This window comes from Mustelus asterias, chromosome 4, assembly GCF_964213995.1.
Source record: "Mustelus asterias chromosome 4, sMusAst1.hap1.1, whole genome shotgun sequence".
In the NCBI taxonomy this organism is placed as follows: Eukaryota; Metazoa; Chordata; class Chondrichthyes; order Carcharhiniformes; family Triakidae; genus Mustelus; species Mustelus asterias.
Genome location: NC_135804.1, coordinates 38,045,855 through 38,073,736, shown reverse-complemented (window position 1 = coordinate 38,073,736; position 27,882 = coordinate 38,045,855). Strand labels below are relative to the sequence as shown.

General features: G+C 42.5%; 1 protein-coding gene across 2 annotated transcripts in view; it reads left to right on the top strand.

The window, feature by feature from the left end:
- The window catches only part of peds1a (plasmanylethanolamine desaturase 1a), a 153,543-nt gene that overhangs the window by 13,290 nt on the left and 112,371 nt on the right, over positions 1-27,882 (top strand). The window contains exon 2 of one of the 2 annotated variants that reach the window (XM_078210849.1): positions 17,678-17,797. The exons of the other annotated variant lie outside the window; for it this stretch is intronic. Coding sequence (XP_078066975.1) covers positions 17,678-17,797 — 120 coding nt within the window. The remainder of the gene's footprint in view (positions 1-17,677; positions 17,798-27,882) is intronic. 2 annotated transcript variants of the gene reach the window in all.

Below are 27,882 nucleotides of genomic sequence, written 5' to 3'. Positions count from 1 at the left end.
ACCCTATAGTTATGCCCCCTTGTAATAGCTCCATCCACCCGAGGAAATAGTCTTTGAACGTTCACTCTATCTATCCCCTTCATCATTTTATACACATATAATAGCAGAGAGATTAATGGGAATGAGAAAGGGAGAGAGAAAAGCAGCGGGAAAGAGTAATCCAGCAGTTTGAATCGGTGAAGGAGAAGCTGAAATTGGGTAATGCAAGTATCGCTGGAGATTTTGCTTCGGATTCAGACTCTGAGTTAAGTTTTGATTTTCAGAAACGCTTGTGGCTAGCGTTCAGATTTAAAGATGAAGAGGCTGAATCTCATTTCATTTCATTTTGAGAAAATTACTAAGAGATTAAAATGGCCAAGAGAGTCTTGGAGCCTACTCATGCAGGGTGAATTAGTTGAAAGGGCTCAAGAAGCTTATCTATGTTATCAGAGGAAAGCTCTCTGGACTGCGAACAGATGAAAACTGCCACTTTAAACTGATACGACTTAGTACCAGAGGCATACTGCCAGAATGTCCCGGACCTACATTGAATTTGAAAGAGAGGTTTTTGATCACAGGCTAAGATCTCTAAAATAGACACCTAATTTGACCCATTTTATGAGAGCTTATGGGGTCGAATTCTATAGAAAGAACTGAAGAACAATTTCCCAGTTAATGTCAGATTTCCTATTGAAGGACAATGAGTTACAAGAGTGAGGGACACTGCTGTCATGGCAGATGATTGTGAGCTTGCACACACCCTTTAATAAAGGAAAACTTTTCGCTAATTGCTTCCAGAAGTCCGGGAAAGATGGGAAATGGGGGAATGTTGAAAGGGCAGAAGGTGAAGGAGAAATAAGCTCAAAAGAAAAGTGAATGAGGTGGAAAAGACAGACTGCTCGCTGACTTTAGAAAGAAGCCAGGAAGGAACCTGCCCAAGTTGCCCTCTATGGCAAGCCCAGTCATATGAAAACAGACTGTTGGCTTTGTTCAAGAGTCAACCAATGAAGGAGGGGAAACTCAGTGGTTAATCCAATGGTTGTGGCCATGAAAGTTGTGATTTCTGTTCAAATGCTAACAGCCACAGACCCAAAGTTTTGTCAAAGCTTTTTGTTTAAAGGGATAATGGGCCTCTAGCTTTCTAAGAAACCAGTACAAGAGTTCAGTATCCTCCAAGGTACTGGCTGCTTGCAAACATTGCTTGTGGCAGGAGAGAGACATTTTTGCCTGAAAGCAGAAGGAACGCTAGCGAGTTGGTTAGGGACTTACCAGAGGTTCTTTTAGTTAAAATAAACCTGCAGAATAAGAGAGTTACAGGGCTAGTAAATGTGGGGTGATTCCAAGCTTTACTCATGCAGGGTCTGGATCTTTTACTGGGTAATGACTTGGCTGGATGTAAAGTGTTATCCCTGGACGTTCCACAACAGTCAGCGGAAACTATAGATACTGGAAAGACTAAAAAGCAAATTACTGCAGAGGCTCAAGGAGCTGAGGAAACTTGTGCAAGCATCCACCTGGAGCAGGTAAAGTCACCAGAATTTATATAGACCCAGAGAGGGCCAGAAACAGGGGAAAAGGGGGAAAGTAAAAGGCACAGACAGTGGGGAAAAATGCACGAGAAATGGGCTTGTCAAATAACAGGAAGCAGAAAGTGAGGAGCACGTCTCGTGGAGTTGAAGTGCCACAGGTGAGTGCAGCAGAGTCTGAATAAACAAATGGAGGTAGTAAAGTCATAGGGAACATAGGATGGTGCAGGGGAAAAGCCACGCAGAGATACAGGAAAGAAGGAAGGCACTGCGAGGAAAATTAAAAAAAACTCTTGTGGAAAGCACATGAGGACTGAAAATGAAGTCAATGGGGATTTCCGCACTGTGGATTCAAACAAACAGATTTTGCAGTTTCCAAATCTCAAGCCGCCTGGACTTTGACTGAAAACCCAGCAAAGAACAAAGTGCAGGAGGAAGCAAAGTGCCGAGGTTCACTGCATGTGTCAAAAGATAGTTTAGCACCTAATGTTAACCTTGAAATCAAGATTACTAACTTCCATGAAGCTGAAATGTGTAACCATATAGTCAAGGATTAAAATCCTTTCAGGTTAAATTGCAAGGAGAGAAAGTCTATCCAGGTGTAGTAACTAAAAGTAGCCTTATAAAAGCGAGGGACAGGAGCACCTCTTTCCACATAGCAATACACTTATCATGTGTCATCGTATCTAAGAATGTCAGAATGATCATTAACATGTACTCGTGAAAATGATGTCTTTTGGTAACACTTAATGAAACTTAAAGGTGGAAAAGTCATGGAAGGCATCAAGATTCTTTTCATTTTCTGAGCCTTCCTTGCTACCAAAACATAACTAGTGACAGGAAAGAGTTTTTACTTCTCCCTAATCTTAAAGCTGATGTGTAACATAAATCGTGAATGAAAAGCAAAATGTTACAAGTGAGCTGTAGAAGGTTTATGACTCTGACTTTGAGGAGTGCATGGGAGTGAATGTGTATGAATGTTGTTACTGTTTCTTACACTCTACAATATAATTTAAAACAATGACGTGTCAGGGGTATAATGTCCCAACTGTGTTCGGGGTTATAAGTTTTACACAAAAAGAAAAGGACACGTGGATTCAAAGTAACAATAATCGATTAATGCGAGGTGCTCTTGTCTGTAAAGATTACAGTGTGAAAGTAAAGCACACTGTGCAGACACCCTAATGACATCGCCATCAAATCATTTAATCATCTCTCAAAGCAACCTACCTTTTTAAACATATAACAAAGGGCTTTTATCCTTTTTTGTGGGGGGATGTGATGGTTACATCATGTCCATTTGGCTGACTTTACATTTTTTTAGAACAACATGGAATTGACAGTGTACCTTCACAAAATTGACTTCAGAAAGTCAGATGACTCCATTAGTGCTTCCTGGACAATCCGAGTCAGACAATGAATACACACCTCTGGGAACTTACTTTAAAAGCAAATGGCTTTCCCAGGTGCGAATTGATAACTCTTCAATATTTCAGTGAAGGGCTTTAAAATGACATTCGCTGCTAGACCTGCTGGCCTCATGAAGATGCAGTTTCAAATAAAGTAATTCAGTGAGTTGATCATGATTGGAATATTGATAGGATATCAAACATTCCCCTGTGTGTGTCAATTACATTGGGTTCAACCAATTGTGTGGACAATGGAGTGCATTAATACTGCAATCACATGACTGAAACTGTCTGGAGAGGGTGCTGAGTCCTTAGTAATTCACTAGTGAATCCAGTAAGGGAGTCTCGACCAGCACCTCGGAGGGAGAGACCACCTAGCAAAAGGAAGGAATGCTGCCTCGAATAGATAGTCATCTCGGGCAGTAAAAAGGGGCTCATTTGTTTTACCGGCCAAGATTATAGTTCTTCACCATAGGAGCTAGGCCACAATTTTGTTTGAAGCAGCCAGAAAGCTCCACCCTCCATTTGTCTTTATGGCACCAAGGGAGAATCCTTTAGGCTTGCAACATTTTCAACCACCACCTTGAAGATTGTCTGCCTTGATCTTTATGCACAAATTCAGCAGCGATTCAGACACATTACCAACAGGACCACAGTTGATTCTGTAAATTTATTCCTTCATTAGTGTGGGTTGTGACTTATCTGCCGGGTTTTCCATTTTGTTGATAATATTATTGTGAAGTGCAGGTATGAGGCTGGCTCCTTTCTTTATGGGCACTTCATATAAAATACGTTGTACACATTCTATCTATTTAACTGAAAGCTCTTTCTATCTCAGCCACGTTTTTCATAAATCTGTAACCTGATGAGAGCCATATTTCAGAACTGCTCAGAATACATTGGGTAAGAGGTAAAGTCAAGTTCATTTTGTGATCGTTGTGTATACCCAAAAAGCAAATATTGAGTTTTGACCTATCACGAATCAGTTGGATGCTATCTACGAGCGCATCTCGACTTGAAATGCTGGTTTGTAGTGGTGTATAGTTTTGTTTTGGAATGGTGTGAGGAGCCACGTGGAACCCCAGTGAGAATAACCAGCCTAGTTATTGTGTAACAATTACTAAAGACTATTTATTAAACTAAAGAAAAGACAAATCTACACGACAAGGACTATAAACACTCTAAAACAATTAAGTATATGAACTATTAAATGCACAGGTTATAAGGAAATTAACCCTTCTTCTAAAATATATGTATATGTGATCCCAGAATTCTTTCTCAACCCCAAATTGAATAAATCGATAAGTCAAATCCAGCTTGTAGTTGCTGTATAATACAATGTGGATGATCGAGTCTGGGAAACGTCTTTTCCTGGTCCAGTAAAGATATTTAAATTGCCTTTTTCGAAGGTTCCTGCACTCTCTTGGCTCGAAGACCTCTTAGATGTTAATCACAGAACTACAGAATCTCTATAGTGCAGAACGAGGCCATCTGGCCCATCGAGTTTGCACCAGCTCTCTGACAGAGCATCCCACCCAGGCCCTCCCTATCCCCATCACCCTGTGCGTTTACCATTGGTTCACCAGAATCTGTCTGCTGACCTCGTTTCTGGGAAAGGCCGCTTCTCATCACCCCCTTTGAATGCTGGCTACTGCTGTTGCTAGGCAGGTCTTTTACCTGTCACTGGGCAGATCATATCCTATCATTCCTTGTTAAATTCTTGTTCCTGCTGTTACCAGGCAGATGCATGACAGACCTCATTCTTGCAGCATTTAATTAATCATAAAGTGAACAGAGTAACATTTCCTGAGTCTCTCTGTCTGAATTGGAATCACTCCCAGGTAAAATTGCTCTTGCAAAAAAAAAAGATATTGAGAATAATACCACTTGTAATAGAGTACAATGTATCAATAAATCTTTTAAGACTACATATAGGTGGGCCATTCAACCCTCTCAAATATTTTACAGTGTCTAGTGGCAGTGTCTAAATTGCCACTAGATGCAGGCTGATGAATCCCCTCAGGAGATGGTGCAGTAACTTGCAATTATGTGTTGCCTTTATGTAGAAAATGGTTCACCACAGGAATCGTAGGCGTGTGGGGGGAAATAAAGGCGGAGAGTTTAGAAAAGTTAGGTTTTAAGGATCTTAAAGGAGATGAGATTAGGAGCAAGGCAGAGAGGGTTAAGGAAGCAATTGCTGAGTGTGGAACCTCAATGACTAAAAGGAGCTTTACCCTGCATTTAACCATGCTTTTTCTGGCTTGAAAAATATTTGATGCCGAAAATGTATCATTCCCCGGTATTAACACATTAATAGTTGTGGAATCTGAAGGATGGAATCTATCGCCCCTCTTAGATTAGAGGACAATAGATTCCATCGGGGAGGTGATGGCCCAGCGGCATTACTGCTAGACTATTAATCCAGAAACTCAGCTAATGTTCTAGGGACCCAGGTTTGGATCCAGCCACAGCAGATGATGGAATTTGAATTCAGTAAAAAATATCTGGAATTAAGAATCTACTGATGAGCATGAAACCATTATCGATTGTTGGAAAAACCCATCTGGTTCACTAATGTCATTTAGGGAAAGAAATCTGCCGTCTTTACCCAGTCTGGCCTACATGTGACTCCAGAGCCACAGCAATGTGGTTGACTTTCAACTGCCTTTGGGCAACTAGGGATGGGCAATAAATGCTGGCCAGCCAGCGACGCCCATGTCCCACAAATGAAAAAAGAAATCGGTTGTAACAACTGTTTCTTATGAAAATTAGCTGGACAACTAATCTCTTTCTATCAACTCCCCCATGATGTTGTCAATAGTCTAATCTACCCTTATCCAATTGAGAAATTTATGGAAAATTGATGTATTCTAAATAAGGTGTTGAAATCTCCGTGAAAAACAATGCTTTTTTTTCCTGAACAACTTTCTACTCATTTTAACAGAAAGCATGCAATGCCAAGATTGTTATGTTATGTTTGTAGCTGCAATATGTAACTTGCTGGCTTGTTCTGCATTTGATGTACCTTTGCTCTGAGTTCACTGTGTAGGCTAATGTAATTCCTGGGTATCGTGATACTTTGACCTAGAATTACACTCCCAGGCTGGGAGCACAGAGCTGGAACGTTTCCCAGTTCCACAAACCTGATCTTGGAGAAAGTGCTCAGAAGGTTGGATTTCTGTTCTGGGGTAGTAGGGTCCCCTGGGAGTACGGTAACTCCAGAACGAGTGCAGAGTATGCCAGGTAAAGAGGTGGGCTGGGCAGAAAGCCTGCCTTGATATACTAGCACTGTTCGGATTTTTTAAAAGAATAAGCAGCCCTCCAGCCCTTACTTCTCACACCTCCTGACACTCCCATGCAAACTTGGACCATCTCATGCCCACACCCATCCCCATGGCTCCACATACCCTCCATGTTAACCTATGTCGTTCTGCCCATCACCATAGCTCTCAATGCCAACCTATAGCCCCTATGACAACTTAGCACCAACTCATGCAAACCCTCCATGCCAATACCCTTTGCCCATACACCTATTATGCCAACTCATTCAGTAACCAGTATGAGCAGACATCAGGACCCATGCTGAGATTAACTAAAATAAACTTCCAAGTGTCTATTGCAGACTTTTTTTTAGACACTCATTCATAAAATTCCACTTTACCACATTTACATTCCTTCACCTATATTATCCCATAGAACAAAAAGTATTTCATTTAATTGTATTATCCCTTTTAAAAATAAACATTGGAATTCATTGTCCCACTTCAAAGAGTTCATTTTTCATTTGGAGCTGTTAATCAAACTGAAATGGCAGGCACTCCATTGTGATAATGGGAAGTTGTGCAGCCCTAAGGCTTATGTCAACCGACAGAGAGACACAGCAAGCAATCACTTTTTTAACATTTCATACAGTTTTTTCAAAGTTAAAGGACAGAAGTTTTAAATGATGTGACAGCTTGATAGTTGATTGTTCATCTTGACACTGTTGATGAGCTGTTTTTGATAGCTGCTTTTGACATCCTGGCACTTGTTTTTGACAGTTCCAGTGGGCTTTACAGTTCCAATGTGTTTATGCACATTCATGCCTACTTTTAGAATCTCGCAGGACACCTGACTTTTCTCAAAGGGCACTTAACCTTGCCCAAAAGTGTCCCCAGACCATATCCATTAGGAATACCTTACCTTTCCAAAAGCATACCCTTGCTATCCACACAAATCCACAAAATTCAGGCCTGTTCATACCAGGTCTATTTGGCATACGTCAGTTTTCAGAAACACTGACAGTCACCAGAGGATGGAACTGAACCCTGGTCATTGGTGCTGTGAGGCAGCAGTGTTAACCACTGTGCTGCCCATATCTCAGTTGGGATTCTTCAATCTGACTGGCTTAGGAGGCACACAAAGATCCCAGAACCCTCAATGAGGCACTGTGCTGTGTGCACTCTCCAACTACTGCACACTGCCACATAGATGTCCTGAGAAATTATATGAACAAGTGAACAATGACTGCAAAATTCAGACCCTAATGAGTGAGATCACAAAATAGTCTGAACAATGCTGCTCACACCATATAAACTGAAGTAGTTCAGTAATTGAAGCCAGACAACCTGCCACACTAACCTGCTCAAATTATTATGGAAAGTGATACAACAGAGCAATCACCTAACCCTTAAATGTAGGGGATTGACTGAAAAGCCTGGATTTTCACAATGACAGAGAACTTCCTATTATTGCAAGAGGCCCAAATTCAGAAGTTCCAACCCCTCCCACATGGCACCTAACATTTTCCCGGGGAGGGGGGCTGGAACGAACCTAGGTCAGGATTTGTGTGTGCACGTTTTGCAGAGGCAACTTCTAATAGAAATCAGCAGCTACCTCAACTCATGTAGGATTTTAGTGTCAAGCTCATATACATTCTCAGGGCAATTATATGGCAGTGTGCAGTAATTGGAGAGTGCAAACAGCACAGTGCCCCACTGGGAGTTCTTGGATCTTTGTGACAGTTTGTCTCCATAGCCAGTCAGATTGAGGAGGGTTCACACCTCAGAGAAGAAATTTCCCTTCGTCTCCAATGGGTGATCACTTATTCTGAAACTATGCACCCCTAGTTCTACATTTTCCCGTGAGAGGAGACATCCTCTCAGCAGCTACCCTACCAAGGTCCCTCAGTATGTTTTAAGTTTGATATGAACACTTGTCATTCTTCCAAATTCCAAAGTATATAGGCCCGTCCTGCTTAACCTTTCCTCAGCAGACTTGCCCCAGGAATCAAACCAGTGAATCTTCTCAAAACGGCCTCCAAAACAAGTGCATCCCTCCATAAATAAGAACAAAACTGTGCAAAGTGCTCTTAAATGTGGTCTTGCCGACATCTTGTACATTTGTAGCAAGACTTCAATATTTATATATTGCATTTCCCTTGAATAAAGGCCAACTTTCTATTTGCCTTCCTAATTACCTGCTGTACCTAGCTATTAACTTCATGTGTTTCATGTATGAGGACACTCAGATCCCTCTGTACCATGGCATTTGGTAGTCTTTCTCCATTTATTTTACTTTTCTATTATTCCTTTCAAAGTGGACAACTTTGCATTTTCCCATATAATCTTGCCAAATCCTGCAGGAATCAGAATTGTTTCCAGATCATGTGGGATCTTGTCAAAGGTTGTACTAAAATTCATGTAAATTATATCAAACATGCTGGGGGCGATTCTCTCAGTCTGCTGCAGGCCAGAAGACATCAGCGGAGACCCTTCTGTTGGCTTCTCACTGTGCGTCACCGCCTCCGCGATTAGGATTTCCAGGATAACCAGCTCTGCGGTGGAAATTGGCGCCGAGCCGATTACAATATGGAAATCTCTATTTCCATGTGATTAGTGGGGCCGAGACTGAAGTTTCTGGGCCCGCTAGCGTCTGCACTCCCCACCCTCTGCTGAGAATGGTCCCCTCCAGTGGGGTTTACTCCTGCTTCCCACTAATGGGGAATTGGCGACTCAACCCCGCTGGAGGGAAGAAAGGCTGTTGAGGCCCCCCAGGGACGTCGGGGGTAAGGGTGGGCTGCCCTTTGGTCTGGGAGGCCAGCGATCAGGGCACGGGGGAATCATAGAGGCAGCGGTGTTGTGGGCCTGGCCAACGATCAGTAGGCCGGTAATGTGGGGCCACTGCGCATGCGCCGAACTCCGCTCTGACAGATCGCACATGCGCCGTGGCCTGCTCAGCGCAATGCTGCCGGCTTCTCCAGTAGAAATAGGCTCCGCCCACCGATTTTCAGAGTGAATCTCACTAGGGCACTCTGCAGTGCTCAGAGTGCGGGAGATTCAATCTGAAAATCCCACTAAAAAACCGACGGGATTTATTCCCATTTTCCCGCACATTGAGGACTTTGAATTTATTTGGGAGAATCCCGGCTGCTATCTGCCTTGGTCATACATGTCACTTCCTCAAAAAAATTCAATCAAGTTAGTCAAACATATCATTCCCTTAATAAATCCAAGTTCTCTTAGATTAATTTGTGCTTTTTCATAAGATTTGTACTGACCCTCAAAATATTTTTGAATAATTTACCTACCACCGGCTATGCTGACTGGCCTGTATTTAGTTGGTTTAATCTTTCCTCCCTTTTGTAAACAATGCTACAACATTAGCAGTCCTCTGGCTTGGGTTCATGGTCACACGATCTGTAGTTTTCACTTCCTGTCAGATAGCAGGATGAGGGTGAAGTGGGATTCGAGAAGGGATTATACGGCAGGAACATAACCATTAGCCTGAATGCCTAGGCAAAGTCCCCTGTCACGGCCAGCATGGTGCTGTGAAGCACTGCTTCCCCCAAAGGGTTCAGGAGATATAGGCCTGTCTGTCCCCTGTCAAATTTCAGCTGCTTACTGTGGTTGCAACTGGTCTCATTCAGCAAAAGGGAAGGAAGAATGTCTGAGTGTGTTTGTGTGATGTGACTGCCACAGCTGAATAGCTGGAGGTATGTAGAAGCTGCAGGTGAGGTGCTTATGAGGCTGGCAGTATTGGTTATTGTGTGAGGATGAGGTAGAGTATCTGAATGTTAGACATGAGTCTGGATTCGGCCAGGATAGGATTGTGGTGCACTGAATAGCATGGCAGGTTGGTGTTGTGGTGGATCAATGTCATTTGAAGATACATTAGTTGATCTTGGCCACTCGTGAGGTCGTAGAACTTTTTCCAACAATGCAGCCAGGTCCTCGGAGTAAGGCTCCAGGTATCGAACTTCCTGCTCACCTGCTCCCATTTCCTCTACAGGACGTGCCTTGACGGCTCCCAGGCCTCCCTTGGAAACATAGTCTGTCTTCTCCTTTTGACCTCTATCACTAAGGCCTTCAACGCGCATCCTTGAAATTGGGAGCCCTTACTCTATTCTGTAGCTCCATTACCAATGCTCTCTCTTCCACCAAACCTTCCTGATATGGTTCTGGCAGCTGCTGTAGCCTGAGTGCATTGGGACCGGCTGTCTTTAAGAATTGCAGGCTGTGTATTGTGTTAGTCACACACAGCTGGACTGCATTTTCTAACCAAGTTGATGAATAGGCAGCATAAGGTGTGGGTTGCCTGCCTCGGAGGAACCTAGCACGGGATAATCACACAGTGATCCCCATATGCAATACCGGACATAATTTAATTTTTTTTCACTATGAAGTGTAAACCAGTTACAATATTTTATTCAACATTTAAATCAAGTACAGAAGCAAAAATAAAGGCAGTGGAAGAGAGAGATGAAATTAGAGAGCGAGGTAAAAGTAAAAACATATTCTCAAACCGCTGTAATGAAGTTCTGAAGAAATGAGACTCCACACTTGTCAAATAATAAATTCTTAGTGCTGCAGCAATTAAGACTTAATATGCTGTTAAAAATCACTTGCTCCTGAATGGGCAAGTCTTAACTTTTTTTTAAATGGCTACCTAGTGCATAAGTTAAAATTTAAGCCGTTGCATGCTTGTGAATGTTGAGTGATGAGAACCTAGAGTAGCGAAGGCTGTGGAGGCACAGGGGACTTTGGATAGCAAGTTTGCTGCGATTAACTGTAGGTGTGTGGCGCTGGAATTTGCTGTCTGTGTGCTGATAGCCTCACTGTTATTAGAGTCATAGAAGTTTACAGCATGGAAACAGGCCCTTCAGCCCAACTTGTCGATGCCGCCCAGTTTTTGCCGCTAAGTTAGTCCCAATTACCCGCATTTGGCCCATTTCCCTCTATACCCATCTTACCCATGTAACTGTCTAAATGCTTTTTAAAAGACAACATTTTGCCCGCCTCTACTACTGGCTCTGGCAGCTCGTTCTCGGCACAAAATCCATGCCAATGTGTGCATGGCCTTTTGGGGAGATCTGCTTCCATGACCTCATGTATGGGCGGTACGTCAAACCATGTCAAATCCATACTGAAAACAGAAGTTTCTTGGATTTGCTTTTCTTGCTACATTGTAAGATGCTATAAAAATTGGGCACCAGATCTCCTTCTTTTCCCTCGTTAATATTTCATGCAGGCATTGGTCCCAGCTGGCTCGCGAGGTGAGGGTTGATTCGCACTCGGCTGTGAACGTAAATGGATGATGAGTCCACAGAAGAGTAATGTGTATGTGGTTGCATCATATTTTCCAAGGCAGATATGGGGAATGTTTATTCTTTGTGTAAATATAAAGGAGATATGAGAGGATAATAGCATTGATGACAATATTCATAATCAGCGTAACCTGATGAATGTTGTTTTGCTATAGCATCATTTTTTCAAATTACTGTTGAATAATATATACATTACAAGTAATAAACTCATAATGGGTGTTGTAACTCTGTACCGTATTTTCTGTAAAATGTTTTCTTATCACACTGTCCAAAGCTTTTTGTATTCTGCTTAAATTTACCCAATTTGTCAATAATCAGCAAGTGGATACTAATTTCTAGTCAGTTTCTGTTGGCTGTGTGCAGTGCTATGATCCGAAGGAATTAACTACTCAACTCGAGCCTTCTGGCGAATGTCAGTCAACCTTTTATGATATCATTGGGACCTGACACAGCACATGCTCAGAAAGATCCTGCCAGCTTTGAGTGGGTGTCTTTGCCAGCCACTCTGTGGAGCAGGTGAAAATTATACCCTGGAGGATGCAGGGTGGCCAACGGAACTAGTGGTTTTTAACCAGTTTTAGGGGATGTGGCAGAAACTTGTAAGAAAATGGAGCTGCACAGAAAGAACCTCTTAAATTAATAAATTGGCACAGGAATCTTGATTTGACCTATTTGGATATGAGTAGTCAGTAACCTGTATTAATTGAATCATACCATGATTTGGCGTAGAATAGGTGAAGCTGGAGAAGAGAAAATTCCATTATGAAGGCAGCAGTCTGACTATAGATAGGGTGGCACAGAGATTAGCACTGCTGCCTCACAGCGGCAGGGACCCAGGTTCAATTCTGGCCTTGGGTGACTGTCTGTCTGTGTGGAGTTTGCACGTTCTCCCCATGTCGGCATGGGTTCCCTCCCCGTGTTCCGGTTTCCTCCCACAGTCCAAAAATGTGCGGGTTAGGTTGATTGGCTATACTTAATTGCTCCTTAGTGTCAGGGAGATTAGCAGGGTAAATATGTGGAGTTACAGCGATAGGGCCTGGGTGCAGGCTCGATGGGCCGAATTGCCTTTTTTTGCACTGTAGAGGTTCTGTGATTCTCTGGGCAACTTGCATTGGAGCCTTGTTCCTCACTGGAGCCCACTAATTAGCTGAGGATGTTAACACTCCAGTATTTTGTGGTATTTAACTTCTTCTGAACTTCAAATAGGTATTTAAAAATGCCCTTGCCTGTGATCCAAATCTTCCTGTTGTAAAGTTGACGTTTTGCAGATATCTTGCTTCATATTTCTGATTTGGCTAATTTAGCTAATGCTTGAAAGTGAAGAGCTATATTGTCAAAAGTTGTGTTTTGACTGCAACCTAAAATCCTACAAGGATTTGCTGGGTAACATCTTTTTAAAATTAGTTATTTTTTCCTTGGAGCTGCAAGCAATTTGGCATTTATTTCTCTGGAGTTTGAGAACGGTTTGTGAGGATTGTATATATCCAATTCTGCCTTGTGGCATTATGGGATCCATCAGAAACAGTTAGCTATCCGGGAAAAGTAACAAGAGGCAGAAAAAATGCATTTCGCCAACTGCTTTCTAGTTAATTTAGGAGTTTTTTTTTTATCCGTTCATGGGATGTGGACGTCACTGTCTGGGCCAGCGTTTATTGCCCATCCCTCAGGACATTTAAGTGTCAACCACATTGCTATGGGTCTGGAGTCACAACTAGGTCGGATCAGGTAAGGGCAACAGATTTCCTTCCCTCAAGGACACTTGTGAACCAGACGGGTTGTTATGACAATCGACAATGGTTTCATGGTCATCATTAGAATTTTAATTCCAGATCTGTATTAAATTAAAACGTTACCACCACCGTACCAAGGTGGGATTTGAACCCAGCTCCCCAGAACATTACCCTGGGTCTCTGGATTGCTCGCCCAGCAACAATACCACAACATCACTGCCTTCTGTGATTAGCTGCAGCATTGTTTCTTTGACCAATGTTACATTTGAGAATATATAAGATTATATTTTTGGACTTGAGGTTCCAGTAACTGAAGGGGGTCATTCACTTATTCAGCATTATGCCCGACAGTAAGCCTGGGTTATTAGACGTCAGAGGATGGTATAGACTGCTTTACTGAGAAAAATATATAATTATAATTGGAGACAATAGCAACAGCCTCTGAGTTTAAAATGAGTGGACTGTGAGTCTCCCAAAGTACCAGAAAGGTGTTGCTAGTATTGAGCCGTAAACAATTGTCCTGAAACTGTCCATTTACTTCTGAGATGAAAAAGAGTTGGCATCAAGGATAGGTAATGAACAATTCAACCTGGATGAAAGGTTAATGTGTTTCATGTTGTCATGGGGAAGAGGGCAGAGGAAGCCATTTGAGATCCGGCTACAGGTTTCTCCCAAATCAATGAATATCACAAGTGGTCATCAGAGCTCTGTGTGATCAGCACAGAGAACATGCTACTTGGTATTGTGAACTATCACAGCTGGAGATGGGAGGGAAACAATCTCCAGGCAAAGAGATGCATTCTGCAACACATCGAAGGATTCCAAGAGGTTTGTCCTGGCTTGGACAGGGGGAAGAGGAATCATTGGAAAAGGTTTTACTGCTAGTGGAAGATTTAAGAAACTCTCCAAAAACTGAGGAGAGCCTGGAATTGGTCGCTTAAAATTACCACTTGGCAAAATAGAGACATGGAAACCCACTGAAAGCTGGGAGCAACTGTGCACTGCTTGCTAGAAGGACTATAATTCTGTGGGGTGTGAGATGTGTGATAAGTATAAAAGGAGGATGTTCCCTGTAGTTTAATGTATATAAAAAGTAAATTGTGTTCAGTTAATAGTATTTTTAATCAGTTGTTACGGTAAAAGTTTCAAAATGTGAAGTTTTGCTGTGTCATTCCTTCAGCTATTAACTGTAAGTTAGTATTACAATCTCCATAAAGACTGATAACTTTTAAAAAGAGATACAAAGTTAAAACATTGTACATTCCTACCTGAGTGATCTGATTCTTTGTAAATTTGTAGTTTATCAGCAGGTGTAGCATTCATGGTGAAAAATTACAACATGCTACTGTGCAGAGGGACCTGGGGGTCCTTGTGCATGAATCGCAAAAACTCAGTTTGCAGGTGCAGCAGGTGATCAAGAAGGCAAATGGAATGTTGGCCTTTATCGCGAAGGGGATGGAGTATCTTAGAATCTTAGAAACTCTACAGCACAGAGAGAGGCCATTCGGCTCATCGAGTCTGCACCGACCACAAATTCCACCCAGGCCCTATCCCCATATCCCTACATATTTACCCATTAATCCCTCTAACCTACGCATCCCAGGACACTAAGGGCAATTTTAGCATGGCCAATCAACCTAACCCGCACATCTTTGGACTGTGGGAGGAAACCGGAGCACCCGGGGGAAACCCACGCAGACACGAAGAGAATGTGCAAACTCCACACAGACAGTGACCCAAGCCGGGAATCGAACCCAGGTCCCTGGAGCTGTGAAGCAGCAGTGCTAACCACTGTGCTACCGTGCCGCCCTAAAAGCAGGGAGGTCTTGCTGCAATTGTACAAGGTACTGGTGAGGCCGCAACTGGAGTAGTGTGTGCAATTTTGGTCCCCTTATTTGCGGAAGGATGTATTGGCCTTGGAGGGAGTACAGAGAAGGTTCACCAGGTTGATACCGGAGATGAGGGGGTTAGCTTATGAGGAGAGATTGAGTAGATTGGGCCTGTACTCATTGGAGTTTAGAAGGCTGAGGGGAGATCTTATAGAGACATATAAGATAATGAAGGGGCTAAACAGGGTAGAGGCAGAGAGATTCTTTCCACTTAGAAAGGAAACAAGAACTAGAGGACACAGCCTCAAAATAAGGGGGAGTCAGTTTAGGACAGAGTTGAGGAGGAACTTCTTCTCTCAGAGGGTAGTGAATCTCTGGAATTCTCTGCTCATTGAAGCAGTGGAGGCTACCTCGTTAAATATGTTTAAGTCACAGGTAGATAGACTTCTGATCAATAAGGGAATTAAGGGTTATGGGGAGCGGGCGGGTAAGTGGAACTAAACCACTATCAGATCAGCCATGATCTTATTGAATGGCGGGGCAGGCTCGAGGGGCTAGATGGCCTACTCCTGCTCCTATTTCTTATGTTCTTATGAAGCTGTGACATACACAGCCATGACCCCATGAATAAGATTAAATAAATTTAATATATGCCAAATATTTCATAACGAGTGAAGAAAGTGCTTAATCATTTATATATTAATAGAACTATCATCGACTTCAAATGGTAAAAACAAAAGAAATATTTACACTTTGGACATGGAGAGAGTGCACGGCCCTCGCAGTCAATGTTGTATGTCTTCAGTATGCACCTCACTTCACTTGCCCTTGTTTTACATGCGTATTACTTCAGTCATGCCGGTAGCTAAAAAGCTACATGGACATAAATCAGCAGAATGTGGCAACTCTGAATGTGGGCAACGGTCAACAAAACGTCTCATGGGCTGCACTCGGAACCCAGATGGGCCACATGTGTGCGCCCCCCCCCCCCCCCCCCCCCCCAAGTTGCAGGTTGTCCACCGCTGCTGTACATCCTTAAGCGACACTTTATTTACACGGCATTTGGGTTAACTTCTGTATAATTTCTAATGGTTTTGCGCACATTCTGTGTCGGCAGTTCAGAGTACTGAAAAAGCATGATAACGCTGAAGTTTGAAGAACCCAGTTAATTGATCGCAAAGCTTAACTGGGCCAGGTCTGGTTCAGTAGCTGTAAACGATAAATGCCTCTTATTTTATCCTAATCCGAAGCAGTCTGACCTGGTTTGTCAGTGACTTTGCTTTGCATTTCTTTTTGAGCCTGTCTACATCAGCGCATTTGCATCTATGATTCATGGTGGCTCCAGCAGGAGGCATTGAGTGCTGTCAAGACAATCCATTGTGGGGGAAAAAATGGTCAATTAGTTAACCTGGGCCATCGTGTCGACATTCCTATTGCCTGAAAGGAGTGGTGTTGGTGGAGGTGTGGGACCAGTATGATGTCCTGCTTCTCAATCAGGGACTGTGCACAACAAAGCATAAGGTGAGGGTGAAAGAACATTTTTTTAAAAAAGTAAAATAAATCTGACTATCTGCAGTATGCCTGCTGCGTTCAAACCTACTCCATACAAAAAGACTTGGTTGGTAACCATGAAAAGCGGGTTGGGGGTGGTAGGGGGGAATCCATTGTATTCAACCAGCCCACTCTTTAACAGCTAGAATCGGCAATAAAATAATGTTTTTTGCCTCTGCTTTAACTCAAAAAGATTCTGCAAAAAAAAAATCTACTGTTTCTGTACTAACAGGAAGAGCAGTAAAACTGGTAAAACAAGATGGAAATGGGGTCTCGCTTCTGTGCTGCTTCTTTTAATCTGTAAACCTTCTATTTAAAAATAAACTTGTAAACTAAATGGAGTGAACTCGGGGAGAAGGTTCGCTCTGCTATGCATGAAAACAGTCGGTTCAGAAACTAGGGATAGCACAATTTTATATTTCATTTCTTCAAATATTTAGATTGCTTAAAAAGGAAAATATTGTACTGCTTGATTTCAAAGTTAATTAAATTTCTAGTATAATAAAAAAAAATCAGCAATGGTCAAATCATCATTTAAAGCCAAACGTCTGATGTAAAAAGAACCTCGTAATGCTATAATTGAACAAAGCCAGTATGTGACTGGCTTGACAGGTTTTAGAATCATGGACTCCCTACAGTGCAGAAGAGGCCATTCGGTGAATTGAGTCTGCACTGACTCTCTGATAGAGTGTCCCACCCAGGCCATCTCCCCCACCCTATCCTCGTAACCCTGTGCATTTAAGAACATAAGAAATAGGAGCAGGAGTAGGCCATCTAGCCCCTCGAGCCATGGCTAATCCAGCTAACCTGCACATCTTTAGACACAAAGGGGCAATTTAGCATGGCCAATCCACCTAGCCTGCACATCTTTGGAAACCCACGCAGACACGGGGAAAACGTGCAAACTCCACTCGGACAATGACCCAAGGGCGGAATTGAAGCCAAGGCCCTGGCGCTGTGAGTCAGCAATGCTAGTCACTGTGCCAGCTTGCCGCCCAATATGTTAACATATTGTTTTACCTGCCATAATGTCCAATAATAATGTTTTTTTTCCTCCCTTTGTTCTCAGGTAAACGGTTACAAGAATGGGTCTGCGTCGTCTTATGTGTATGTTTGGTGACGATCAACTTCTTTTTCCTGATGCTCCATTTTTCCATGGATCATGTTTTCAAATTAATAATAGCCATTTGTAAGTATTGCGCACACTACACTGGCGTCACATTGCAAGCTAATTGTTTGAAAGGAGCTGTGAATTGTGCAAGGCAGTGTGAATGTGTGCTGGATGTGAACAGGTTAAGAGTAGGGTTGTACTTGCAGTTCTTGTGGTAAGGCTGCAGCTCCACAGATAGGCGTCCTGTTTCCTTTTCCCCTCTGTAAATGTGAATCTTCAGCTACTTCCTCTGCCACTTGATTGTTTTCTGCTGTATAAATTGCACTGAGGGGTGCACCATGTTGTGTAATGGTAGCATTACAAGTGTTTCAAATTGGTGTTTGTGTTTTATCTCCAGAAGGCCTTTCAGCAGAATTATGATGATCACTTTTCTCTGGTAACCTGTACTTTGATGACTGTAACCAATTACTGTAGAGATTGTTGGTTTCAACATACTTAACTGCTAGTTGTCTTTGGTACACAGTGGCCCTAGTTGGATAAAATGGCTACCTCCTTATATCCCAGATTCCTGTAATTGGACTACAACTATGAATACAGCAAAACAGCCATTTAGCCTATTCAACTCAGCCTTCCGGTCTTCTTGTTTTGGCATCCGGTCAGACTATTTATCATTGTTCCCCAGCCACAGGCCTACATATCTGCTTTTCAGTAGATCAGGAAGTCCTGGTCCACTGCACTAAAAGTGTGATTCCACAATTCTATTTATGCAACTACAACCACCTGGAGCAGGACCTTGAAGAAACCAACCTGAGTTTACACAGAGAAATGTTAAATGCCTGGGTTTTAGCAGCAAAGGAAAGGAATACTTGAAGAGTAAAAAATATGTCTTTCAAAGCCCTTTAAATTCTCCTTATTTATTCTTTACCATCCTGTGACAGTTTCTACTATGCAGTCGCTTCACTTGTTCAGTTTCTTTCAAAACGCTGATTGGCAACAGTGTTATCATTAATTAATTTTAAGCCATTTTTTATATTGGCATTTATTTTGTTTTGGATCACAGCAGAGTGGTAACAATCAGACAGCCCCTAGTGTTAGTATCTCTTGCACAGAAACAGAAAACTCAGCAGGCAGGTCTGGCAAGAATCTCTTGTCCTGATATCAAAATAGTAGACCATTAAAAATGTGCAGTAATGATCTCGTCACTGGGAAAAGGGAGACAGTTTTAGGGGTATGCCACAGGATGGTGATGAATGGGCACAGCCTCCTATAATCTGAATTTATCAAATGCCAATATAGAAGTGTCTGTAACTTGAGGAGAGGGCACGTTCTCCACCGTCCTCCTTTAGTTAGCATTAATAGTGAAGTGCTCCTGTTTAAATTCTGGATACTGGATGTTATTCAGAATTTCAGTCAGCATACTGATTGAGCCAGTTCAAGCAGGTAAATCAGAGTATACATTTTTACCTTGACTGGAAAAAAAATGAATTATGTGTAGCTTTCTATAATTAGAAAGAAGTACTTCCCATTCTGTCATACCTAGCTAATTAACAGTGGAACCCCCCTCCCCCACTTCATGGCAGCCTTTCCAGCGGCTGCCAGTGGGATCTTCCCAGTCCCGCCAAAGTTGATGGCCATTTGCCAGCCATGCCACTGGGATACCCGCCATAGGGTGGCCTTCGGCAGGACTGGAAGATCCTGCCAGCGGGAAGGGCAGGAAAATCCCAGCCTGAGAGTGCAAAATGTGGCCTCAACTGTTCAGATGTACAACAAACGGAAAGATTTGTGTCTGGTGTTTGTGCAGTTGGGATGGATGCTCCGTTTAATATTTTACTCACCTTGTTGGGCTGAGTTACTGAAATTTCATATTTAGTTATCTGATGAATTGAAGTGGGGAGCAAGTTAATATGAAGTTCTGCAGTGTCCCAGGAAAGAAATGTCTCTTAAATACTGACGGCTATACGTACTGCAAGTTTGTTTTGGGTTGTTTGCGTTCTGTTTTGCTGCAGCAGTTATCCCCTTTGAGAATCTAGCTTTGGGCACGTGCAGGGCAATCTCTCATTTCCCAGTTCACCCGCCCCAGTGTGAATAAAATTTGATTTTAGATTTCCTTTCCTGCCCCAGTTATCTTCATCCACCAGGACAGTTGGGGAACGAACACCAGACCTTTTCTCACCCCAGTGTATCGCCAGAATCCAGTCATTGCATAAACATTTTTTTTTGTAGATAGTTAAAATGAAGTTATTGGGCAAGATTTTGGAATGGCTCCTCCCACAGAATGCGAATACGCTGGATACTGAAATCCACCTTAAAACAGTCTTAAAACCGCATGGCACGAAATATGATCACATTCATGATGTAAATGGTCTGCTGTCTCCTAAGGTGCTCGTGAGCTAGATGTTTTCTACTTGTGCACTATATATTGTACTCCAGAAGTTTTCACTGCATTAACCTTATTCACATGTGCTATATCCTCATAGGTACTGGCCTCGTACAGGTGCTAGCCCGGATAAACTAAACTAAGTGATTAAAAAATAAATTGGTTATTTTATAATTAAACTGTAATTTCTGATATTGAATTTTATTAAAACGTGTACGGATAAAGCTTAACTCTTTTTAGCTGATGCTTTATTTAAAATAAACGTAGCCATTCCGTTTAGTGCCACAAAGACTTTCCTCGGTTTCCTTTCACAACCCTAAGTCCCAGGAAGAAACCGATTCCCTCCTCTTATTGACCATGATTTCCTCACAACCTCCAGCTCCTCCCTAGTTTCTCCCAGGCCTCCCTATGGAGCACAGCCAGCCAGCAGCAGTTCTTCCTTGATCTGTTCTCTAGCCCTGAAATAAAATTGCTTTTGGAATGAGCTGCCATTGCGCACACTTCTCGAGGACTCAGTGAGGAGTCTATTCTCACAGAAAGAGCAAAATGATTAAAGCGTTTATATAAAAAAAAAAATCCCCAACTGAATCAAATACAGATGGCAGAAATGGAATATCCTTCAGGACAGTTACACATGTGAAAACACATGAGATAGTCAACTCATGACCAGTCCTACATGTAAATACGTTTTTGTATTCAGCACTGCCTGCGGGATGTCTATTCTCTTGCGGACTGGGAAATTGCACTGCGACAGGGGAAAGGCCAGTCGCAGTAACAGAGTGGGGGTGGGGGCGGTGGGAAGTCACAGTCATGTGAACAGCCCTTAAGATGTGAAGCAATGGCTGTCCTTATTAGGAAATTTGCAAAATGCCAGGCGACAGGTTATAAATGAGTAATGCGAAATGAAAATAGTTTAAACCTAGAAACGTGAAAAAATAAATTAACTGTAATTAAACCGAATGACCGTTTTTAACCCTACCACCTTTTTGGCAAAAACAAAATCACTGGGGAGGCCTGACGAGACACGCAGATCCCGACGATGTGATTTTTATCCAGGCTTTTGAACCACTGCTTATAACCAGCATTGTCCTTTTTTAAAAAAATTCACGATTTGGATCTGATTATGACATCAGGTTCTGATTGCAATTTTAACTGAGTGGCTTTCCCATCACACTGTAGAAAATTGGGATCCACCAGAGAGGTGAAGAGGCCCCAAACAGTTACATTTTTAAAAAAACATTCCTTTATTGGCCCCACAAGCCTTGCATCAGGGGTGCCACAGTGTGCGTTCTGCTGCTAGGTTTTGTGTTTTTGTGAGTCATACAACATAGTTTAGTGGATTCAACCCTACAGCGAGTTGAATTCCAATTGGGCAAAATCATAGAAACTTGTAAAATTCTAACAAGATTAGACAGGATAGTTTTAGAAAGGATGTTCTCAATGGTGGGGGGAATCCAGAACTAGGGGTAATAGTTTGAGGATCAGAGGCAAACCTTTTAGAACTGAGGTGAGGAGAAATTTCTTCATCCAGAGGGCGGTGAATGTGTGGAATTCTCTACCAGAGAAAGTAGTTGAAACCAAAATGTTGTGTGATTTCAAGAAAAAATTAGATATAGCTCTTGGGGCTAAAGGGATCAAGGGATATGGGGGAGGGGGAGGCAGATTCAGGATATTGAATTTGATATCAGCCATGATAATGAATAGTGGAGCAGGTTCGAAGGGCTGAATAGTCTACTCCTACTTCTGTGTCAGAGACAATCTTTGATGTGGAGTTGCCCAATCTTTAACAGGTGTCAGCAATGGGAAAAGGTTGATCATTTCTCTCATGCCCTGACTTGAATTGTATTCTAGAAGCCAATGGTCGAGTGTTGTAATCCACCCAGTTTCCCACCTGCTGTTTTGTTCTTTCAGCCTTGAAGTTATCGGAGACCTTTTCAGATTTCAGTGGGATCTCTTTTCCTTTCGGGCAAAAGCAACAGAACTGTCAGTGTTTTTTTTATTAAATGCACTAAAATTGGAGAAGGGTTCCAGAACGGAAGCACGCTTAATTTCTAATGAAAGATAAATGAGTAAGCTTCATAGATTACTCTCCACCTTAAGCATTCTTAGCCTTCTTTCAATAGCAGGAACCAACCTCCCTCCAATCATTGACACAAGTTCTGTTCCTCTGTCAACACCTTGAATTTTTGTTTCCCCTTGGGTGACGTCCTCTTGAGACTAGGAGAAGTAGCTTCCATATATGGTTGTGCCTGCTGAAAACATGCTTTGCAGCTGCTGCATCCAAGGGCCAGGCTGTGACGAGGGCTGGAATTTGCTACCACACTTGTGCATGATTAACATTTGTGACAGGGAACTGAATGGCTTGCTTCCTAAAAACTGCAGTTACCTTATCCATGTCTCCGCAACTGGCAGCTGTTGTCTAAGAATCACTTTAAAATATATACCTGGTATAGAAGGTTTTAATAATTGCAGAATTTTACCTTCTAGAAAACCCTTGCTGAAGGGTATCTATCATAATCGTAAATGATTAGGGTTTTGAAATGAGCTTCGATGCGTTTTTGGGTCTGTTGTGACTCTTGCCTTAGTTTTTCAGGTTTGGATAAAGTAATGCTTGCATATCCAGGTTTGCAGACAACACCAAGTTAGGATGGATGGTAGGTTAGGCAAATGGGAGCAAGAACTTTTAAAGGTGTATCGACTAATCAGATGTGTGGGTGAAATACTGACAGACGGCCACTGTTTAACTGAGGAAACGTGAGGTCATTCACTTTCGGGCCTAGGATGACACATTGGAATATTTTCCTCATGGTGATAGACTAGAGTTGGAATTTCCAACTCGAGGATTATCCCGTCGCCAGGAACCAAAAGCAGATTGCAACTGGTTCCCTGAGCAGTATTTTACCAGCAATTGCCAATTGAGGCTGCCACTGGGAGCACCGTCCAAACGATATGGTGGCCCACCTTCTTGAGCTGCCCACCGGATCATTGGACTGGCAGCTTTGACAGTGCCACCAACAGAGAGGGCCTCTGCCAACGCTGCAGGGAGGAGGTGCCCTCGAAGGCCGGGTAAAGTTTTCAAAATTCAATGTGCTGGAGTCAGGGCTTAAAGGCTAAAATTATAACAACCTGTTAGAGCAACTTGATTTATATTCCCTTGAATCTGGAAGGTCAAGAGATGATCTAATCCTGTGGTTCTCAAATCTTTTGTTGGGAGGACCCCTTTTAAAAGGAATTAGTAATCATGGGCACCACATTTAAAACAAAATAACATGCAGCATTTTCAGATTATGAATATTACATGTGAAGAACATTTAATGTTTTTAATAAAGTAGATATTTATGTACAGGCATCAGTGAAATGGGTGTTCTGTTTCTGTCTGCAAAGTCTATCGCTGGTGTGTTGTTTGACAATGACACTCATAATTCGTACTCTGCTTCCAGTTGCTGCCATAGCAAAAAATGATGTTTCACACATGCACGTTGCTGGGAATTGTAGCAACACTTGCACTGTTTCTTTTACCAATTCTGCATTCTCTGCAGCCATAGGTGACCAATGTTGGGAAGGTCCTTGTTGCTGAAGCTTTATTTGCAATGAGCAGTCACAGGACAGTTCCACCAGCTGCACTGCTACAGGCTTTCCACTTAAAGCAACAAGGTGACACAGCAAATGTTGAAAGTGGAACCAAGTCATACTTATCTGTGTTTACATTTTCAAAATAAACACTGAGGTGCTCTGCCAATGTTGCAAGATGAGCAATGATCCCTTCTTTTGCACGCTCCAGCTGTCATTATGTTTGCATCCAGAACCTCAGTCACTCATAGGAATCTGAAACTTCATTAGTGTGTCATTTTCCAAATCCCAATTTTCTACCTAATGTTGGAACCTTGTCACTCGCTACAAGTATGTCTGTATTGCCCCCTTGTATTGATAAATTTGGCACATTTAACAGGTTCAAAATATCACCAGCGTTATGCAAGTTTTAGTTATCAATAATTGGTTGGAGATGTTTTTTTAACTATTTTTAGGATCGTGCATAGAAAGAAAAGCCTGCAGCTCTTCAGAAAGCTGAAGAGCGGTTTCTAGGACTCTGCCACAAGATAGCCAACATAATTTGGTGTAGAACAATAATGTTTCATCTCCTGCACCCTTTTGTGAACAGTTTTACAAATAAATGTGAATTCATAAGTCTGGACTTCACAAAATTCACAGCTGTGACAGCTGCATTTAACACAGCATGTCATTCCGCGTTCACTCCTTCTGAAGCAAGGCCTTGATGATGTAATGTACAAAGAATCAAGATAGCTCGTGGGTTTCCAGCTCCTATTCTTGCAAGAACATCACTATTGCCTGTCATAGTGCAGCACCATCTATGCAAACAGCACCGCAGTTCTATCAGTTAAGCAACACTAGTTCAGTGAAATTGTCCAATAACTTGACTATTTCCTCAGCCACTTCTTTCTTCTAGTAGTGCCTGACAAAGACGGTTATCTTCTGAAGTAAAGCTAATAATTGTGCTGCACCATCAGTTGTCTCATTACAAATTGCTCATATTCACAAAGTCTTTCCATCAATTAATGTTTCATATCTCTTAACAGTTCCTTGAATTCTTCTACTAACCATCATTCGAAAGTAGTATGGCCTTTAGCCTTTGTGCTGCATCTTCCCACACCAGCATTTTGCATATCTTTACAGCAGTTGGAAGGATTAGTCCCCCTCAGATCGTATGGGCTTTTAGCAATCTGAAATGTTTTGAAGAGCAGTACTTTCAGAGTCTTTTCCACAATAAATGTTGTTTTTGTTGTTTTTTTTCATTGGTTGTAACCCTTACACCATTCAAATTCTTTTCAATTATCTTTACCATCCGGTTGAATCATAGAAGCCCTACAGTGTAGAGGAGGCCATTCAGCCCATCAGATCTGCACCAATTCTCTGACCAGAGTATCTTACCAAGGCCTTCATCCCCACCCTGTCCCTGTAACACATTTCACATTGGTTAATCCATCTAGGTTACACATCTTTGGACTGTGGGAGGAAACCAGAGCACCCAAAGGAAACCCACGCAGACACGGGGAAAACGTGCAAACTCCACACAGTCACCGAAGGCCGGGATTGAACCTTGGGTCCCTGGCGCTGTGAGGCAGCAGTGCTAACCACTGTGCCACCATATCGTAGCGATGCCTTGTATTGTGTTGCTCAAGTCTTGCCAGCTTCATTGCTTCATTGGATGAAGTTTGTAAGCGCACAACATTGTGACTATCGATCACTCAGCTCTAGAAATCCACATTTTATGTAATTCTCCTCTTACTTTTTGTCCAATGTTTGTTTTTTGCTACAGGACTCGGTGCTGCCCGTGGTTTCAGCAGAAGTACTTGCAATGGCACTGTGAGGCCCTTTTAAATATGTTTTCATTTTAAAATAATTTACTCACAAACTGTGATAACTGATGCAGCTACCAAGCACTGTGAAGTCCTGGCCTGGGGCCTCTCTCAGAAGGCTCTCCCCTCTTCCTTTTGCAGTTGACTAACAGCAGCTGGTTTTATTTCACAATAAGGTCTCCAGATGCAGAACATCAATTTAAACTCACACCATGTAGTATCGCTCCAGACTGCTTGGAAGACCCTGGCCGCCAGAACTTAGATGTTCTGTAACAAAACAGATCTTTTTCGTCAGCTGCTGTAGCCAGGTTTTTTTGTTCATTTGCTTTTCTGCCACCGCTGGTGCTTATAGGTTAGAGGGCGGGGCCATGTTCAGACTGGTCCCTCATGACTAATAGGTGCTTGGAGTAATTCAGCCAGATGCCAGTTTCCCATCACCAAAGACCTTTTATTGTGCACCAAAAAGAAGGGCCGCATGTGCGGCTAACAGCTGGACAGTCCATACTTCGGGAAGTACAACATGGGTCCGAGTTCAGCAACAAGTTTGTAAGTCTCTGCTGTCTGCTTCTCATTGGGAGAGCCTCCACTTACTCAATAAGGAAGCTCGTACTCCATGAGGCCCATGGGGAGATCTATCGATGATCCCCCGTATCCTTCATGGCCATCAGACCAGTACAACTCAGATTAGTTCATTGATGAGACATTGTTTGGCGATTGGATGAAAATCAGCTCAGTCATTAGCTGTACATTTGGAATAATCCCCTGTGAATGCAGTGACAGTTAGAAGTGCGGAGGTACTTCTATGGGAGATGGGCACTCACTGGGTGAGGAGGTACTTGTGTGGGTGATGGGCAGTCACTGGGTGAGGAGGTACTTGTGTGGGTGATGGGCAGTCACTGGGTGAGGAGGTACTTGTGTGGGTGATGGGCAGTCACTGGGTGAGGAGGTACTTGTGTGGGTGATGGGCAGTCACTGGGTGAGGAGGTACTTGTGTGGGTGATGGGCAGTCACTGGGTGAGGAGGTACTTGTGTGGGTGATGGACACTCACTGGGTAACTAAATGCCCTAATGGCTGTGCATATTTCACAGATCTCCTGGAGAGTGTGTCTGTGGACCCCAGCTTGAGACCCATTGATCCAAATTAGGTGTTTAAAATAATAATAGGATTCAGTAGGGTCAATGCAGAGAAACTATCTCCTCTGTACGGAAATCTAGAACAAGACGGCACACTCTTGAAATTAGGGTGAAATCAGGAAGCCATTTTTCACACAAAAGGTAGTGGAATCCTATAATTCTGTCTCCTCAAAAGCAGTAAGTAGATGCTGGGTCAGTTGGAATTTTCAATTGTGGGACTAATTGATTTTTTGTTAGGGACGGACATCAGGGAATGTGGCTGACGTGTGAAGTTGAGGTACATATCAGCCTTGATCTGATTGAATCACCGAACAGTCATTTAACTCAAGGGGCTGAATAGCAGACTTCTCTTCCTGCTTCCATGTTATGGTTTACAAAGTCATTGGATCAAGGGTTTTATTAAGAGAGTAATGTATACAGTCAAACAGTCTGATACTTGTCAGTATCATACTTGCGGAGTTTGCACATTCTCCTCGTGTCTGTGTGGGTTTCCTCCGGGTGCTCCAGTTTCCTCCCACAGTCCAAAGATGTGCAGGTTAGGTTGATTGGCCAAGCTAAATTGCCCCTCAGTGTCCCGGGATACGTAGGTTAGAGGGATTAGTGGGTAAATGTGAGGGTTAAAGGGATTAGCAGGTAAATATGTAGGGATACGGGGATAGGGCCTGGGTGGAATTGTTGTCGGTGCAGACTCGATGGGCCGAATGGCCTCTTTCTGCACTGTAGGGTTTCTATGGTAAAGCATGCCCTTTTTTTTCCAGACAGCTCATGTCCTTTATAAACCTTGTTTTGTATTGACTCTTCCTGGTTTGTAATGTGAGTCACATGGAAAATTGTGACATAATACTGGCAGCTAAGTGAGTTTTATCAGAATCTCTAAACACTGGTAAAGTCCAACTGGACAAATGGCACTAAACTGTACACAGTAAACTTTGTTATCCGGCATTTTATCAACCAGAATCCTTTAGTACGTGGAATCTCTGACAGCTTGATTTTTTTTTTACAAGCAAATCACTGTGTTCGATAATGCATTCCTTTAAAAAAAAGAAATGATAATAATAGGAAATAGTAAATTTGCAAAGTTGTTGCTCGGTTTTCACATTGAAGTGGTTAAATTATTGGGTCCACTTTGGTAACCAGAGTAATGTAACTCTCTCGTTAACCAGCATTTTTGATTAACCTGCACCAGCTATTCCCTGAGCATGCCAGATAACAAAGATTCTACTGTATGTTCATCTAAAAAAAACAAAGAATGACAGGCAGTGTTTTTCCAGCTCTTG